General features: G+C 37.7%; 1 protein-coding gene and 1 non-coding gene across 8 annotated transcripts in view; one reads left to right on the forward strand and one right to left on the reverse strand.

Moving 5' to 3' along the window:
- ARID4B (AT-rich interaction domain 4B) overlaps nt 1-20049 on the forward strand; it is a 157549-nt gene that overhangs the window by 64124 nt on the left and 73376 nt on the right. For all 7 annotated transcript variants that reach the window (XR_015241548.1, XM_086679639.1, XM_086679638.1 and 4 more), the window contains exons 3-6: nt 3351-3461; nt 6525-6590; nt 10144-10234; nt 13612-13691. Coding sequence is in view for 6 of the 7 variants with exons in the window: in XM_086679639.1 (XP_086535765.1) it covers nt 3351-3461; nt 6525-6590; nt 10144-10234; nt 13612-13691 (348 nt within the window). In the remaining variant the exon portion in view is untranslated. The remainder of the gene's footprint in view (nt 1-3350; nt 3462-6524; nt 6591-10143; nt 10235-13611; nt 13692-20049) is intronic.
- On the reverse strand, nt 3937-4044 carry LOC112851602 (U6 spliceosomal RNA). Its single transcript, XR_003222790.2, has one exon. It is a non-coding gene; the product is annotated as a U6 spliceosomal RNA (small nuclear RNA).

Consider the following 20049-nt stretch of genomic DNA (forward strand, 5'->3'; position numbering starts at 1 on the left):
TCTCGTTCTTCATAAGTTTTCATTTATTTTTAACCATTCTGTTTGTCTGTGAAAATAAATTTCCTAACTAATAAGGCAGGATGTGTTAATGAGAGAGGTTTACAGGTTGTAGAGAGTAATGAGCCTGTGGTAGTGAAGACAGGCTCACCATTTCCTTTTCTAGCAATTACATACAATATCAGTTGAACCACAAAGTGAATTGATGTCTTTCTGAAATTTACTTAAAATTTCTGGGTGAAGTGCTGTGAGTCTGTTTCATATACTTGATATCTAAAAAAGCCAATAGCTTGTCTGGAATTTAACCAAGGTTTTGACAATGGAAAATGCTATTTTCAGAGGGCTAAGACAGATAAACTAGAAAAATGCACTTATTAACTTTAGGTTCAACAGCAGTACAGAATTATCAAGTTGTAGTCAATGATAACAAATTTAAAATGTAGAATTTCAGGAATTATCATCTTTCTGTAAGAGTATATACTCATAACATAAATGAATTGAAATATGGGCATTTTCCTAGGTAGTTTTTTTTTCTTTTTTCTTTTTTCTTTTTTTTTCTTTTTGCCTTTTTTAAACAGTTTTTATTTATTTATTTATTTATTTTGCGAGAGACAGAGTGAGAAGGGAAGGGGCAGGGGGAAAGAATCGCAAGCAGGCTCCACACTGTCAGTGCACAGCCCGAGGCAGGGCTGGAACTCACCAGTCGTGAGATCATGCATGACCTGAGCTGAAACCAGGAGTCAGAAGTGTAACTGACTGAGCCACCCAGGGGCCCCATTTTACCTTTCTTTTTTTTCAAGTAATCTCTATGCCCAACATGGGATTTGAACTCACTACCCCAGGACCAAGAGTTGCATGCTTTACCAACTGAGCCAGCCAGGTGCCCCTCATGTAGATTTTAAAAACAACATACTTAGGGGCTCCTGGGTGGCTCGATTGGTTGGGCGTCTGACTTTGTCTCAGGTCATGATCTTGTGGTTCCTGGGCTCAAGCCCCCACCTCAGGCTTTCTGCTGTCAGTAGAGAGCCTGCTTTTGATCCTCTGTCCCCCTGTCTCTGCACCTTCCCCACATGTGCTCTTTTTGTCTTAAAAATACATAGACATAAAAAACCCCATATACTTGATATTGCTTTGTGTTCTTTTAAAAAATATTTTTGTGAAATAAATAGAATGTGAAACAAATGGCCATTGAGGAGGTCACCCTGATATTTTTTTAGTTGTAGCACTTTTGTCTTGGTTTATGATACTTCTCACCTTTTAGGAAAAGTTACTACAGTTATTTGATTACATCGCTTTTGGTATAGCATTACAATAAATATCTTAAAAAAATTTTTTTATGTTTATTTATTTTCGAGAGAGAGAAACAGAATGTGAGTCAGGGAGGGACAGAGAGAGGAGGAAGACACAGTATCTGAAGCAGGCTCCAGGCACGGAGCCTGACATGGGGCTCAAATCAGGAATGGCAAGATCATGACCTGGGCTGAAGTCAGGCGTTTAACCGACTGAGCCACCCAGGTGCCCCTGGAATAAATATCTTTTTTTTTTTTTTATCACTCTCATGTGTATTAGCCACAACTATTGGAATGAGTTTAAGACCCAAGTGAAATTTATATTTTCATCATTCACTGCTGTATTAATAGCATTTTCTATCTTATGTTCTATGGAATTTCTGCAGAATGTTAATAGATGTTAATAGAAAAAAAAAAGTTTCCTTGGACAAACAGATAAGGAAATGATGAGGCAGAGTAGGGATTTATTCAATAAACTGATTTTCCCAAATTCTCTCCTCCTTCTCTTGTTGGTGGAGTATCTCAGGATATTAGTACTTCTTGTAAAACACTTTGGGAAAAGTTACTCACATAATCTTTCTTTGATTGTGAAATTGATTAATATAAGCAAAACTTCTTAGATTTCTAGATTTTACACAGAAATGTACCTGATTGTAAAAAGTCAGAGCAGCTAGATTAGGACTATTAAAAACTAAATCACACACACAGAATAAAACTAAATCCTAAGTGAAGAAATTAAAAATTTTAATATAGATGGGTAAATAAACAGTGAACCCATGCCAGAGTATTTAAGAATTCCCAGATTAGAAATCTTCATATAGTTTTTTCTCCAGTAGTTTGAATACATGTAATTCCTCCCACTCCCTTTGTGTTACGTTATTCTGCCTTAGAATTGTCTAGATAGGGTTATGACAAAGCTATTCTGAATTTGGGTAGCTACTAAGATACAGTCTAAATATTAAAAGAAATTTTCTTAGACTTTAAACTTTTAAGGATCTGCCTTCTCTTTAGGTGGTCATATAGTATGTGAATATTTGAATGAATGAGTAGATGGAAGGGTGGATGGAATGATAAACTTGTGATTAAGCTGATTCATATCATGGACTATATGCATTTTATATAGAGCAAAAATGCATTTTTATTTTATATGATAAATATGTTGATTAAAAAAAGTATCTTTAATGTTTATTCATTTTTGAGAGACAGGGAGAGACAGAGCGTGAGTCGGGGAGGGGCAGAGAGAGAGGGAGACACAGAATCCGAAGCAGACTCCAGGCTCCGAGCTGTCAGCACAGAGCCCGACATGGGGCTCAAACTCATGAACTGCGAGATCCTGACCTGAGCTGAAGTTGGACGCTTAACCTGCTGAGCCACCCAGGCACCCCATATGACATACATTTAAATGGGTTTTTAAAATTTTTTTAAATTACATTTACTTATTTTTGATAGAGACAGAGTACAAGTGGGGCAGGGGCAGAGAGAGAAGGAGACACAGAATCTGAAGCAGGCTCCAGGCTCTGAGCTGTCAGTACAGAGCCCGACGTGGGGCTCGAACCCACGAACCGCTAAATCATGACCTGAGCTGAAGTTGGACACTCAACTGACTGAGCCACCCAGGCACCCCTAAATGGGTTTTTTTTTTTTTTTTTTTAAATTTTTTTTTTTTTCAACGTTTATTTATTTTTGGGACAGACAGAGACAGAGCATGAACGGGGGAGGGGCAGAGAGAGAGGGAGACACAGAATCGGAAACAGGCTCCAGGCTCTGAGCCATCAGCCCAGAGCCCGACGCGGGGCTCGAACTCCCGGACCGCGAGATCGTGACCTGGCTGAAGTCGGACGCTTAACCGACTGCGCCACCCAGGCGCCCCTAAATGGGTTTTTGATACATAGATTTTACTTATTTTTAAGTTAAAGTATTTTACAAACGGTTCTCACTAACACATTATTGCATTCAGTTATTACAACTCTTGTAGCTGTAACAAGATTAGATCTGCCATTCGGAGGTCTAATTGTACCAGAGAATTAGAGTTTAAATCTAATTATATTTGTTTGCATTTTTTAGGCCCTTGATGAGCCTCCCTATTTGACAGTGGGCACTGATGTGAGTGCTAAATACAGAGGAGCCTTTTGTGAAGCCAAGATCAAGACAGCAAAAAGACTTGTCAAAGTCAAGGTACAGTATATGTAGATTTTATAAATTATACGGTCAGTATTTGATATTTAAACTTTTATTTGATGAGTGTACTTAAGACTTTATTTCCCTGCAAGATGACTTTAGTTTCTATATAATGGTTGTCACATACCCGAAAACAAAGCATTATTTGGTATTTTATTTTTATTTATTTTTATTTTTTATTTTTTTAAAGTTCTTTTTGACCAATTAGGACTTTTTATTTGGGATGCTAAGTTACTTGGAAAAGCACTGTTGTCCAGTGGTAAACCTTAGGTTGTATTGCACAGGTAAATGCTGTAACTGCCCAAATATATATGCAGTTCCTAAAGTTTTAATGTTTTGGTATAAGGTCATCACTTAACATTCTGATTACTTATAGTGTTATATGTCACAGAAATAACCAAATTTCGTTGTCAGTTGCATCATAATGAACTCTCATCAGATCTTTAACAATGTCTATTTCTGAGATTTTGTCAAAAATGTGGAAGCTTCATGAATTTGCGCGTCATCCTTGCGCAGGGGGGCCATGCTAATCTTCTCTGCATCGTTCCAGTTTTAGTATGTGTGCTGCCGAAGCGAGCACGCATTATTTGGCATTTTAAAGTATTCTGATTGGAATGAAGTTAGCTTATTACAAATTGGTATTTTGAATGCTATTTTGCTATGGACTTGGTACTGTTTGTGTTGTTAACCTTTTAGAGCTGGAAAGGACCTTAGAAGTCATGCAGTTTAATTCTTAATTTTAGACCTCCCCTTCCCATTTTAACCATCAAATTGAAATGTGATTTATAATTGATGAGATTTTAGATAACAGTAAAATAAGGTAGATCTAGTTGATTTCCTTATCCTCTGTCTTTCTTAAGTACTTGTGTTTTTCTCAGATAATGCAGAATGTAATTGTTTACATTTTGGTAAATTATCGGTGTTGAAAAATATAGCACAGGTAAAATATTTGAAGGTAGATGTTTATTCATTTGTCAGTTATTTACTGAGTGGTAACCTGTTAGGTGGGAAGGAGGGTGGGGCTATGAGGGTGACCTGATCTTTGTCCTCAAGGGATTTATGTAGTCCAGATTAGCAGATACTCTGTAAAACACTGGTTTGAATATCACCAGTTATTAAACAGGCCATAGAGGTGTTGTATGTCTGGTGGAGAGTTTAGATTCTCTTCCGGAGTTTTTCCCTTGCTTATATATACTTAGGTTTTTATGCATGGATGTGTGGAAAACAGCTTCCTGGGTCACTTACACCCCTAGTTAAGATCCATTGTTATAAGACCTTTAAATTAACTGTAAACCCATAGGAATCTAGTCTTGGCCCTGCCACTGCCTTCAGTTTTCACGTGCATGGTGCATGTGAGCTCTTTTGTGATTTGATTTTTGTGGGTACTCTTACAGTGTTCATATAGTGGCATTTCCTGTTCTGGTTTCACACACCGGTGTTACCTGAGCACTCATTTTTTTTTTTTTTTTTTGCCACTGCTATCTCAGAAATGAAGAGGAAGCCTTTTATCTGGTTCCTCACTCTTCTAGACAGGGCTCCTACCAGCACAGGTAACACCTTAGTGTGAATTAGACAAAAGTCCTCCATCCTGGTGGATAGTCTCCTTAGCAGAGCATGGCCTACAGGTAAGACTTTTATATTAGTTAGAAAAAGGTGTTTCTTTTGGACAGGAGCAGTTATACTCTAGGACCCATGCTTTGGTCTGCAGGGCTCAGGCTAGATTTTAGCCCTGACATAGAGTTCTCAGCTGGATGCTGCTGTTTAATGAATGAAGCAGCTAAATGGCATGTATCACTCCTGCCATTTCTTGCTATTAATAAAAGGAAGAAAACTGTTAGTCTCTACTGCCTCTGTTGATAGTACATCATACCAGTACCTTGTGTCTTGTGTGTCTTGTAAATAACGAATATCTAAAATTGTTAATTTTTTTGGCTGCTCTAAAAATCTGTGTATGATTCAAAGTTAATTATTTTCTCAGCAGATACAGTGGTAAATTTTGATACTGGTTTAGTTTGTATATGATTCAAAGTTAACACGCATTTAACAGTTTGTTGATAAACTTCTTCCTCATCAGTTTTCATTTATTGTGCATCTGTGTGCTAAGCCCTATGTTAGGTGTTGAAACTCTAGTGTTAAAATCTGATCCCTGTCATAAATTGACTTCAAGTCTAAGTGAGTGACAGAGATACTTAAATACATACTTTAAATGAAATGTGGTAATGCTTTTGTGTAAGACAGAAACGCCTGAGATGCTGTGAGTACCGGGCATCTCTTTTCATAGCTCCTTTGTGAGCAAATTATGTAAATTGGTTATCCTACATATCTGATAAGACCATGTTGATGTTTCAATTCCTGTAAGAATTCTTGCTTTGTATAGGAAGAACAACTTTTTCTATACTGAATACTGGAAGCTATCCTAGTTTTCACCAGCTAATTAAATATTTAAACTTGAACTGTATTTTTAACTTAATCTCCTTACATCTGGTTTCCCATTCTCTGATTGCTATACTGATAGAGAGTAGAGTAAACTTCTGGAGGTAGACTGCCTGAGTTTGAATCTCAGTGCCACCATGTACCAGTTCTGTGATCTTGGACCAGTTACTTATTCTTTATGCTCCTCAGTTTTCTTATCAACAAAGTGGGAACAATCATACTTACCTAATAAGGTCATACATTTGATGCTTGAGCCTGATGCTTAGCTCTCAGTAAATGTTTGTTGTTACTGCTTATTATTAAACTAGGCCTTCACAGAATTATACAGGACCTAACTGCCTAAGGTCTCTACCTTTTTTCCCCTCATTTTTTAGGAAAAGAAATTAAACTACTAATGTAATAAATAATAGTGTTGAGTAGAGTATGATATGTGAAACACCAACTAATTTCGTCTCGGAAGTTTTCTGAAATAAATATTTCAGTTTACTTAGTTAGGGATTGAGATCTTACATACACTAGGTAGCAGTTAGTTTAGATTACTCGTAATGAAAATTAAATCATGCATTAATGAGCCTGTATCACTTGATTTTGTGTGTATATGTGGCTAATTAAATTTATGATCTCTAGGTAACATTTAGACATGATTCTTCGACAGTGGAAGTTCAGGATGACCACATAAAGGGCCCGCTAAAGGTAATTCATTTATTTATTCATTATTAATTCTAATGCTTCATTGGAAGCATTAGAATTCCTTCATTAATGCTACATTAATAATTACAGTTGGTCATTTTTTTTTTTTTTTAATTCATTGGCTGTTTTGTTGTTGAGTTGGTCAACATAATTCTCTCTGAATAGACCGGTAGAAAACAATAGATTTAATGTTCAGTGAAACCTGATGTGATAGTAAAACCTGCATTTAGGAATAAAGTGAACATCCAGGAGGCATTGACTGCTTCTTGTGTACTCATCTGTCCGTTTTACCATATTTCACTTCCAGAATTAATATGTGATGAATTGGGGATTGAATGATGTTAAGTTCCATGATGATGTGAAAAGTGAGGGAAAAAAACCCAACACGTTAAAAACGTGGCTTTTAGAGTGTTAATCCTTTGAAGCAGCTACAAGCAAATGAAAAATTTTTTAAGGGTTATCAGGCAGTTAAAGTGATGAACATGTTACATACAGATGTATTTGTTTGCGTTCATGTTTCCTCACTGGTAGCTGAAATAAGGGCTCTTCTACTCTCGACTAGTGAGCAAGCTAAAGGGAGTGTGTGGGTAGCCACTGGGCTCTTTGGCCCTTCTGAATGTCTGAAAATTGGGCAGTGGCCTGGCTGGGTGAATTTTAAGAAGTGCTAACAGAATTTACAGATGCAAGAAAAATCCTTTACCAATGCAGCTGTACTTTTTGGAGAATTAGATATGTGTATCTGTCAGTTGTTTGTGATTGATTTAAAGGCTTTTAATTGGATCCCCAGAGCCTTAGGAGGCGAGGCAATAGAGAGAACTAAAGCTTATAATTTCTAAAAAATCTTGCCGTATAAAAATTATTTTCCACCATTTCTGTTTCGTAGGTGCCATCTTTAATGTGACACGCACATATTCACCATTGCAGGGACAAAAGAGACGAAACACTATACTTTTGATGCTTGGCACCATTTATTTAGCACTTAGTATGTGCTAGTACTGTGCTAAATCTTTTGCACACATTATCTTATATAATCCTCATAATAGCTCTTTACAGAAGAAGAAACTAAAGGGAGGTCCAGTAATCTGGCCTTTCCAGATAGTAACGGCAGAGCCCAAATTCCAATAGGCTCACACCCTGTAACTGTAGCACGTGCCCTCTGGATGTTCAGAACACATACGTACACTTTCATGCCTTGTTTATGTTTTTGCCTCATAAGCACACCAGCATATAGCTCTCACTGACTCTGCCCTGTTCACATGCACGGGCCAGCTCGTACAACCTGCAAAATGTGTTCAGTGTTGCGAAGAGATAGAGTAGGCAACTGCTTTGTAACCTCAAGCCCTCTTTTTCTCCTTCTGCTCCCACCTCCTTGTGTAGCTGGTTTATTTTACTTGTTTGGTTTTTCTTACTTTATTACAATTTTCTTTGTGATTAGGGCTTAGTACCATTTTGATTTTGACACAGGCAACTATATTAAATTTTGAGGTCAAGATGTTAAAGTATTTTTCTTTATCTGTTGATTGGTGTGTGTGTGTGTGTGTGTGTGTGTGTGTAGATTTTGTATTGTTCCCTAAAATACTTCATAGCTTTCTGTTACCTGATAGGAAGGGTCAGCATTTGGGTAAATGTTTCTCTTAGAGGAAATAAACCTACCAAAAGTGGTGGTCATTTGATCTTAATGTATTTTCAGATGAGTTCACATGAAATATAATACCTAGACCACTTATTAAATTAAAAAAATAGTACCACGTATTTTTGACTACAGTCATTTGATAAAAGCTTTGGTAATTCTCCAGTTTCCTTCTCCACTTTGGGCATTGTGTGGGGCTAACACTCTGTTCTCTGAACAAGTTTGTTTTTTGTTATTACCATAAAGATCATATATACTTTTAATTTCAGGGGTATGATTGACATATAACATTATATTAGTTTAAGGTATACAATATGATGATTGGATGTTTGATCCATACAGTAAGTCTAATTACATCCATCACCATACACAGTTAAAATTTTTTCTTGTCATAGAGGCTTTTAAAATTTACTCTCAGCAACTTTCAAATATGCAGTACAGTATTATTGACTATAGTAACCATTGCTGTCTGTTCAATATGTCCCCAGGACTATTTTTATAACTGGAAGTTTGTACCTTTTAACCACTTTTACCCATTTTATCCACTCACCACTTCTTTCCCACCCTCTGGTTGGGAAATGACCAGTCTGTTCTCTGTATCTGTGAGCTTCTGGTTTTTTATTAGTTTTGGTTTTTAGATTCCGCATATAAGTGATACCATCTGATACTTGTCTTTCTCTGTCTGGTATTTCATTTAGCATAATGTCCTCAGAGTCCGTCCATGTTGTTGCAAATGGCAAGGTTTCCTTCCTTTTTATGGCTGAATAGTATTCCTGTGTGTGTGTGTGTGTGTGTGTGTGTGTGTGTACTTCTTTATCTGTGCATCCAGCAGTGGATACTCGGGTTGTTTCTGTATCTTGGCTGTTGTCAACAATACTGCAATGAACATGGGGGTGCAGATATCTTTTTGAATTAGTGTTTTCGTTTTCTTTGGATAGATGTCCACTAGTGGAATTGCTGGGTCACAGTTTTCTTTTTAATTTAAAAACCTCCATACTGTTTGCTATAGTTGCTGTACCAGTTTATTTTCTATTCCCACCAACAGTGCACGAGGGTTCCGTTTTCTTTCCATGTCCTTGCCAACACTTGTTATTTGTTGTCTTTGATAACAGCCATTCTAACAGGTGTGAGATGATAACCTACAGTGGTTTTGATTTCATTTCCCTGATGATTACTGATGTTGAGCATCTTTTTATGGACCTGTTGGCTATTTGCGTGTCATCTTTGGAAAAATGTCTACTCACATCCTCTGCCCGGTTTTTAATTGGACTGTTTTGGTGTGGTTTTTTTGTTGTGTTTTTTGTTTTTGTTTTTGCTATTGAGTTGTATGAGTTCTCTCTCTCTGTAAATTGGATATTAACCCCTTATCACATATATGATTTGCAAATATTTTGTCCCATTCAGTGGGTTGCCATTTCATTTTGTTGATGATTTCCTTTGCTGTGCAGAAGCTGTTTGATGTAGTGTTAAAGACCATAAAAATGTAATTCTCAGCATTTTCTTGATCAGAATGGAAAATATTTGAAATGATTGTCATTAGTGGTAAATTATAACTCTTAAGGAGATGCCAGAGCTTGCTCTTAACTGTTTCTCTCCTTCCCCAGCCTCTTTGAAAGAGGAGTGGTAATAGGAGGCAAGGGCAGTCAATTTCATAGATAGTGGTTCTCAAAGTGTGGTCTGAGGACCTCTGGGGTCTCCCAAGACCCTTTCAGGGAGGTTGTTGTAAGGGCAACACTATTTTCACAACAGTATTTAGATATTATTTACTTTTTTACGAATTTACTTTTTTGACATTTTCACAGATGGCACAAAGACAGTGGTACATTAAACTGCTGGCACTTTAACACAAATCACTAGTTACTTTTATTCTTCACCACCACGCACTCAGTTAAATTTTATCTTCTAAACGTTTTTCTAACTTTTTAGGTTGGAGCTATTGTGGAAGTGAAGAATCTTGATGGTGCATATCAGGAAGCTGTTATCAATAAATTAACAGACGCAAGTTGGTACACTGTAGGTAAGGGAATAAATCTTTTAAAAATGTATTTTCAGAGGTAATACAAATAAAGCAAAATTTCCTTGATTTAGTTCCTCCCGTAATACTAAAGATATTATTACTGGTAATTTTTTAATCTTTCCAGGTCTTTAAAATGTTTATTTCATAAATATGTGCATAAAGTATAATTTGAAATTAGCGTATATATTATAAAGTTGAATTTGTAGCTTTTTTCACTTCAAAGTATATCGTTATATCTCTTCAAGAGATATATCTCTTCAAGAGGTGTATCTTTTCAAGAGAAGCTTTTTTCTATCTTAACCATTTTTATCTTTTTTTTTTTTAATTTTTTTTTCAACGTTTATTTATTTTTGGGACAGAGAGAGACAGAGCATGAACGGGGGAGGGGCAGAGAGAGAGAGGGAGACACAGAATCAGAAACAGGCTCCAGGCTCTGAGCCATCAGCCCAGAGCCCGACGCGGGGCTCAAACTCACAGACCGCGAGATTGTGACCTGGCTGAAGTCGGACGCTTAACCGACTGCGCCACCCAGGCGCCCCTATCTTAACCATTTTTAAATGTATATTTCAGTAGTAAGTATATTCATGTTGTGCAACAGAGAAATTTCTTTTAATTATAGTAGTATGTTTCATAATATTTGATGTGCCATAAGTTTTTTTTGTTAAATTTTTTCTAACATTTATTTTTTGAGAGACAGAGTGTGAGCAGGGGAGGGGCAGAGAGAGAGAGGGAGACACAGAATCCAAGGCAGGCTCCAGGCTCTGAGCTGTTAGCACAGAGCCCGATGTGGGGCTCGAGCCCACCAACCATGAGATCATAGATCATGCCTGAGCCGAAGTTGGACCCGATGAGCCACCTAGGTGTCCCTTCTTTTTTTTTTTTTTAATTTTGTTTACTTTCAACTCATGATGTTGCCAGTTTTCTTGCTATTAAAATAAATGGTGGATTGAATGTCTCCTTGAATACACGTTATTCCTGTTTTTCCCTAGTATATGTATATATTGAGAAGTAGACACAGAGTGAAGTGAAATGAATGTACTTTTAAAATTTAGTAGGTAATGAAAACCACCTTCCTGGAAGACTGTTCATTTACCCTTCCACGGACAGTGTGTGAGTGCACTTCTTTTCCCAGCCCTTGTAAAATTTGATGTCGGTAATCTGTAAAATTTTTGCCCATCTGGATACAAAGCAGTATCTCAGTTTTGTTTTAATATGCCCCTCCCATGATTACTAGTGAGACTGAACATTTTTTCATATATTTATTGAAAGGGACATCATTTCATTTGTATTTTCTCTCTTTTGAATTGCATGTTATAGTGCCTTTCCAGTTTCCCCCTTTTCCTGTTGGGATGGTTATCTTTTTCTTATTTATAGGATATGAGATCTTTATATATTCTGAATATTATTATCCCTTGGTTCCTTTAGTTGCAAGTATTTTTCTCCTATTGCTTTACTTTTTTTCTCTGCTATCAATTTTCAGTGTAAGTTTTCCTCTGATCACCTTTTCCTTTGTGGTTTTCCTTGTTGAATCTTGTTTAAAAGGGCTTCCTTCTGTCAGTGTTAATAAATTTATTTTCCAATGTATTCTTCAATTTATAGTTTTATTTTTGGTTTGCAAATAGCTTTTTTTTTTTTTTTAAATTTTTTTTTTTTCAACGTTTTTATTTATTTTTGGGACAGAGAGAGAGACAGAGCATGAACGGGGGAGGGGCAGAGAGAGAGGGAGACACAGAATCGGAAACAGGCTCCAGGTTCCGAGCCATCAGCCCAGAGCCTGACGCGGGGCTCGAACTCACGGACCGCGAGATCGTGACCTGGCTGAAGTCGGACGCTTAACCGACTGCGCCACCCAGGCGCCCCGCAAATAGCTTTTTATTTCTCCTGCAGTTCAGTTTTTTGAACATTTTGAAATGTCAGATTTCCCCTACCTGCCAAATCAATAGCCAAATATCCTGGCATTATTTATTGAATGGGAATAATTCATAGTCTTTTTTTTTAATTTTTTTTTTCAACGTTTATTTATTTTTTTTGGGACAGAGAGAGACAGAGCATGAACAGGGGAGGGGCAGAGAGGGAGACACAGAATCAGAAACAGGTTCCAGGCTCTGAGCCATCAGCCCAGAGCCTGACGCGGGGCTCGAACTCCCGGACCGCGAGATCGTGACCTGGCTGAAGTCGGACGCTTAACCGACTGCGCCACCCAGGCGCCCCAATCTTTAATGACCTCATAGATGAAAATAGACACCTAGTTAAAATGTCTTTGATGATGTCAGAATTTCATGGAGCTTGGAAATAGTATAGATGAGTTTTGTTTATGTTTTTGTGGGATGAGAAAAAAACTTAGGGGGGATTTTAATTTGAGATGAGAAAATTGACCTTATGTAGGTTACAAGACTGTGAGCAATTCTGGGAAGTAAGTTTGGTGGTAACTATGTATGGTCGTCAGTCTCATAAATGTGCACCGTTTAAAAAACATACTAAAAGTTATTTATCCAGTCTCACAAAGTCTCATTTAATATATAAGAACCAGTTTTGTCACTTAGGCAAGAAGTGCTGTTTCTAGTAAAATCAAAGCTTAGTAACTTTATTTGAAATAGGGTTATTTTTCCCCCATAATTGGTGAGGAAGGTCAGCATATGCTAAAATTATAAAATATATGTATATTTTGTGTATCTATGAACTTACAGTAAATTCTCTGGGACATTTTAGTACTTTAAGTAGTTTTCAGTGGGGAGCAGATTTGTCACCCAAGGAACCTTTGACAGTGTCTTTGGCAGGAAACATTTTTGGTTGTCACAACTGGGAAGCCACTAGTGGCATCTAGTGGCTAGAGGCCAGGGATGCTGCTAAGTAGCCTGTAGTGCTCAGAATAGCCTCTCATGACAAAGAATTAACCTGCCCCAAAATATCAGTAGTACTCAGGTTTAGAAACCCTGCTTTAAATAATAAAAACAATAATTTTTTTAGGAGCAGTCTGAATATACAAATTTGTACTCGTTCTGGTTTTTGTTCTTGTTTTTTGGATGTCTGTATTTACCAGCTGGAAAACTTGCCTTTCCTTTACAATATTGAGATGGGTTAATTAGCATTTAAATAGTTTCTTCCTAAAATGCTAGCTTCTTATTTTCATGTGGTGTTTTCTGGGTCAGGAAATGTGTTCATTTCAGCTATATTGTTTCTTTATCACTAGAAATTGGAAAAGATACTTTAGAATTTAACGTTGTCATTTAGTAAACCTAAAATGTGAACTACGTTTTTAAGTGTAATCTTCTTAAACAATCGTTCTGTTTGCCCTCAGAAAATTAAACGATAGTTTATATCATCTTGTTAACCTTTGAAAAAATCCTTCAGTAGTTTCCAATTTTACCTCCTCATAGTTTTTGATGATGGAGATGAGAAGACACTGAGACGGTCTTCCCTGTGCCTGAAGGGAGAGAGGCATTTTGCTGAAAGTGAAGTAAGTAATAATTTAATGAGTGACTGTATCTTAATACTTTGTATTAGGGAGAGCATATTTTTCTTTCTCAAGCAACTGACTCGTTAATCAGGAAAATTCATTAATACATCTTACCATTATCATGTAATCTGTGAATCCTGTTTGAGTACTAGGTGATACTTTTTTTTTTTTTTTTTTTTTTGGTGTAAGAATATTTTAGCATTTGTCCACAAAGAAAATGCAATGAGCTTGCTTAACTATTATCTTTAGGTAACTTTTATGTAGACTCTAATTTGTAAATAATTGTAAAAAACAGATGTCTGATTTTTTTTTTTTTTTTCAACGTTTATTTTATTTTTGGGACAGAGAGAGACATAGCATGAACGGGGGAGGGGCAGAGAGAGAGGGAGACACAGAATCGGAAACAGGCTCCAGGCTCTGAGCTATCAGCCCAGAGCCCGACGCGGGGCTCGAACTCACGGACCGCGAGATCGTGACCTGGCTGAAGTCGGACGCTTAACCGACTGCGCCACCCAGGCGCCCCTGATTTTTTTTTTTTTTAATGTTTATTTATTTTTGAGAGAGAGAGAGAAATCGAGAGAGAGAAAGTGAGCAGGGGAGAGGCAGAGAGAGGGAGAAAATCCCAAGCAGGCTTGTCAGTGCACAGCCCGACATGGGGCTTGATTTCATGAACCGTGAGATCATGACTTGAGCTGAAATCAAGAGTTGGATGCTTAACCAACTGAGCCACCCAAGTGCCCCATAAATGTCTGATTAATAATCCACTGGAACCCCATCATCATTAAAGGAGTAGAAACTATAAGCAATTCCTTACTACTACTAGCTGACATTCTTATAGCCTGTCCTCAAAGAGGCCTTGCCTGACTGACCTTTCTGAAATAGTGCCTTCCATTCCTCTTAATCTTTTTAGGTTGATTTAGTTTTCTTTATATAGCACGTGTCATTCTCTGACATCAGAATATGTATATGTGCTTAGTTAATTGTTCATTGTCTGCCTTCCTCACTAGAATGTGTCACAAGGGCACGTTTTTTAATGTGTCTTCTTCACCACTTGTTCCCAGTTCCTAGAACAGTGCCTGGCATAGTGTAGGAACTGAAATAAGTCGTAGTTGGATGAATAAATGAAGTGCTTATATTTGCCAGGGACTTGGCTCACTGCTTTTTCTTTCTTTTTTTTTTTCTAATTTTTTTTTTTTTCAACGTTTATTTATTTTTGGGACAGAGAGAGAGCATGAACGGGGGAGGGGCAGAGAGAGAGGGAGACACAGAATTGGAAACAGGCTGCAGGCTCTGAGCCATCAGCCCAGAGCCCGACGCGGGGCTCGAACCCACGGACCGCGAGATCGTGACCTGGCTGAAGTCGGACGCTTAACCGACTGTGCCACCCAGGCGCCCCTCTAATTTTTTTTTAATGTTTATTTTTGAGACAGAGAGAGACAGCATGAACGGGGGAGGGTCAGAGAGAGAGAGGGAAACACAGAATCCGAAGCAGGCTCCAGGCTCTGAGCTGTCAGCACAGAGCCCAACGCAGGGCTGGAACTCACAGACCGTGAGATCATGACCTGAGCTGAAGTCGGACCCTCAACCGACTGAGCCACCCAGGCGCCCCTGCTCACTGCTTTATGTACATCATCACATTAACAACGTTATGAAGTAGATAGCATTATTATCTGCAATTTACAGATGGTGAAACTGATGGTCAGAGCTGGTTCTCAAACCAGTATTTTCTAGTACCAAAGCCATGCTCTAGAATTGAAGGGTGTTAAGTTATTGAGAATGGAGGGAGGGTTCACAAAGTTCTGTAAGTTACTAGCTTGTAATCCAGAATTTTAAAAAGGCATATGGTTGAAGTGTTCTATTTTCTAGTCTAGTCTATAAATATTAATTAATGCATAGTGTGATCAAACCATCATTTCCTTTTTTCTTGTCACTATTTAGAACAGTGTTTCTTTGGGATTATATTATTTTGTTTTGTTTGTTTTGAGAGAGAGAGGGAGGGAGGGGTAGAGAGAGAGGGAAATAGAGAGACAGAGAGAGAGAGAGAGAATCCTAAACAGGCTCTGCACATCATCACAGAGCCTGACAGTTGGGCTCAATCTCATGAACTGTGAGATCATGGCCTGATCCGAAATCAAGAGCCAGATGCTTAACCGACTGAGCCACCCAAGTTGCCCCTCTTTGGGAACTTATTAATATTATTTATTAAAGTATTAGACTTTTTTCGTATTCTCTTGTTTTGAAAATATTTTCCTCTCTTTTTTTTTTTTTTCAACGTTTATTTATTTTTGGGACAGAGAGAGACAGAGCATGAACGGGGGAGGGGCAGAGAGAGAGGGAGACACAGAATCGGAAACAGGCTCCAGGCTCTGAGCCATCAGCCCAGAGCCTGACGCGGGGCTCGAACTCACGGACCGTGAGATCGTGACCTGGCTGAAGTCGGACGCTTAACCGACTGCGCCATCCAGGTGCCCCATCTTCTCTTTTTAATAATTGAATTCTTATTCCAATTCCGAATTTGGGACAGGTTCTGTATATTATGATTCCAGCCTGTTTTTCCTATTGTACCATTTCTCTGTCCTTCCTTTTTCTTTTTTCTTTTTGTTTTGTTTCGTTTCTCTTTCTGTTTCAGTTTTCATTTCGTTTCTCTTTTCTTTCTCTTTCAGTTTTTCTTTTTCTTTTCACTTTTTTTTTTTTTTCAACGTTTATTTATTTTTGGGACAGAGAGAGACAGAGCATGAACGGGGGAGGGGCAGAGAGAGAGGGAGACACAGAATCGGAAACAGGCTCCAGGCTCCGAGTCACCAGCCCAGAGCCCGACGCGGGGCTCGAACTCCCGGACCGCGAGATCGTGACCTGGCTGAAGTCGGACGCTTAACCGACTGCGCCACCCAGGCGCCCCTTCTTTTCACTTTTAAGTACTCTCTCTCTACACCCATAGTGGCTGGAACTCACAACTCCAAGATTAATTAAGAGTTGTGTGTTCCACCAACTGAGCCACCCAGGTGTCTCATTTCTGCATTTCCCTGTCCTTCTGTCTTATAAGACTACTTGGTATTTTCAGAATTTGGTTCAAATTCATTTCTTGGTTTCTGCTGAGCACTGCTCCTCTTAATATTCCTCCATGATGTCTTCCATGACAAATTTCTAACCAAATTTGATCCCTTTAGCGTTTGATCCTTCAGCGCTTCTCTTACTCTTATTTGATTTTTTTTTAATTACTTTTCTTATTTTCTCTGTGAGATTTTAAGCTGTTTGAGTTAATAGCCATGTTTTTGTCATTTTGATGGCTTTTCTTTTCCCAGGAGAGTTTTCTACACAAAAACCTTCAGGAAATATTTGTTGAATTAATTGTGAAGGTTCAAATACAGGAAATAAACTTTAGAATTTGCAGTGAATTTGGCTTCTTACACAGACTGATGAAGTAACAGAATTCTTTATAAGTTTATATAGTTTTGTTTTGTTTTTTTTTTTTAAGTTTTATTTATGTAAGTAATCTCTGCACCCAACCTGGGGCTTGAACTTATGACCGCAAGATCAAGAGTCTCACACTCTTCCGACCAAGCCAGCCAGCAACCCGAAGTTCATGTAATTCTTAGAAATAATTTCATTTCCCTTAGAACGTGTGTACAGGTATAGTAGGTCGGTAAATATGGGGGCTTGAAGACTTGACTTTTCATCTGCTAAGTGAAGGCATGTGTCTTATTTTTTTTTAATTCAGAGAAATATCTAAAATATTTTGTTTTTGTCTGGAGAATTTTATAGTTCATAAGACAGTTATAGTGTAAAGGCTGAAGCAACATGAGCAAGTAGCTCAATGTATCCTTCTTACCTTCTAGGAGGATCACTTTTACCATGTGTGTCCAAATGTGTTAGATTTCATATTTTGCTGGCGGGTACTTGGAATATTGGTGTCCTGTCCCTTACCATTGTCCTAAGCCAGGTGCTATGTTCGGTACTAGAGACAAGCATAAGCCAAGTAGCCCTGGAATTTATCCTGAGAGTAATTTACCGTCTGTTGGAGGAGAAAAAGCATTAATCAATCAGATATTTTAAAATTATGAATATATTGAGTTCTGTGGTAACGTGGCCAGGAATGTATTTAATATGCCATCTATATATTCTTTCCCTTAATTTGTTATTTTTGATATTCTCAAAAAAGCATCTTTAAGTTTTTGAAAGATTCCTCAGGGCATTGTTATTGGTAATAACTTTGGCCTTTGAGCAAAAAGCCATATCATACTGGCAGTATGGGGGCTCAGTAGTTCCATTAATAAGCTACATACTTCAATGAAGATTTAAATTCGAGATTTCCATGATAGGAGATCACAATAGCACTTCAGTCCTCTGAATTCCAACACTAAAATCTCTGGTTCTACCATAACCACCTTAGTGAGGATGTTGCCCATTGCCTGAGTGTTTGGGCATTTCTGGAGGACATTCCTAATTTGAGTCTGTCATTCAGAAGTAGTTTCATCAGCTGGTATTCTCTGTGCATTTACTACATGCAGGTGAAAACTAAAGAAAAGTGAGATAAAATCCCAGCTCCATATTTCCTGCAGCCCAGTTAGGTAACAGATATAGGAATGTTTCCCCCAGGCCTGTGAAATTTTCTTTTAGCCTTCCATATAGCCGGGGGTCTCTGCTTATTACTTTTTAGGCTTAGACAAGACAGATTCTACCCTCACCTCAGTCTTTTCTGTCACTTGAATTAGACGTGCTTCTATTTCCCTGGACATGATTGGAGGCCAAGGACAGAGATACTGCTTCTTATTGTTCTAAGTATTACATAGGGAGGGAAATCAGAAATCCTGGGTATTTTCTTTCCTGTAACTAGTGACTAGCAGATGCTTGAAATAGAAATCACAGTACTGAATAGAAATCTTTGCTTTCAGGAGAGCAACTTCAGTTGTAGGGGAGTAAGGTGAGAAAGTGAACCCAGATTAATTTATTTTCTGTTTACCAAATATAGTGCTTTGAAATTTTTGCCCATGGGAAGCATAGTTAGGAATTAATGACAAGTGGCTTCTAAAGAGTTTTTATTTGGCAGATTATTGTATTTGGACCAACTTTGCCTCCAAATATTTTTTAAGTGCCCAATTTAAACAAACTAAATTTGTAGGATTAGGTTTTATGCCCTATAAACCTATCTTTTGAAGGAATTATTTTTCATGTTTTATGGATAGTACCTTTTACTGTTGTTGGACACCTAGTTATATGTATCTCAAATACATTTACTCAAGTTAAAACACCATAGATTATTAATATGCTTGCCCCTTTCACATTTTAGTTCATCGTTTTGACAAAATTACCTGTTTTAAAAATAAAAATTAAAAATTTCCTTTTGAATATTAACGTTAGTTTATATTTAGCTATCTGATCTTAAAAAAAAAAAATCTAAGTTGGTGTGTACCCTTTCATGTAACACCCTGGTTTATAACTTTGAGAACTCTTTATCCTAAGTACTTACTCACCCTTCTGTCCATCCTGACAGTTTTTCTGGGATCTTTAGTTCCCCTGGCATTCATGACATTATCTGTAACAGCAGAGCGTCTACTGGAGTGATGAAAGCAATAGCACTTGTGTAAAAGATCTTAAAAATGCAGAGAAAGTAGGAATATTATCAAAACTGATACTCAGAATGAAGTTAGTTGGGATAGTGTCTTTAGATCAATACCTTAATTTTTTAGATACAGAAACCTTTTCAGGAAATGATGGCAAAAAAATTTAAGAAATACTGGATACTGAGAAATGAAGGGAATCATTCCCAAATCCCTTTTTTCTTCATTCTGCTTTTAATCAATAACCAGTTCCTCACCTGGAAATCGTTGTTTTAGAATGGGGTGAGGGACAAAGGTTTGACGTGAACTGTCAGTTGACAAGAAGAAATGTTTTCTTATTGATCACTGTCTTCATACCAAGCACTGTATTGGATGTTGCAGATTAAAAAGGAAGGGGAAATTAAATGTAGAAAAGCTAAGTTTTACATTTCTTTTCTTTTCTTTTTTTTTTTTAAATGTGTATTTATTTTTGAGAGAGACAGAGACAGAATGCAAGTGGGTTAGGGGCAGAGAGAGAGGGAGACAGAATCCGAAGTAGGCTCCAGTCTCCGAGCTGTCAGCACAGAGCCTGATGCGGGGCTCAAACTCACGAGCTGTGAGATCATGACCTGAGCCAAAGTGGGTCGTTCAACTGACTGAGCCACCCAGGTGCCCCTACGTTTTCTTTTTTTTTTTAAAAAAAAGGTTTATTGTAGAAAATGTTTGCAAAGTAGTAATACAGCCTATCTAAAGCTGTTTTCCAAGCAATTGATGCGTTTTTTGGGATGATTTTGTTACTTATAAGAATTCTATATTATGGA

The sequence above is a fragment of the Puma concolor genome, chromosome D2 (genome assembly GCF_028749965.1).
Source record: "Puma concolor isolate L17-30 chromosome D2, mPumCon1.1.hap2, whole genome shotgun sequence".
Taxonomy (NCBI): domain Eukaryota; kingdom Metazoa; phylum Chordata; class Mammalia; order Carnivora; family Felidae; genus Puma; species Puma concolor.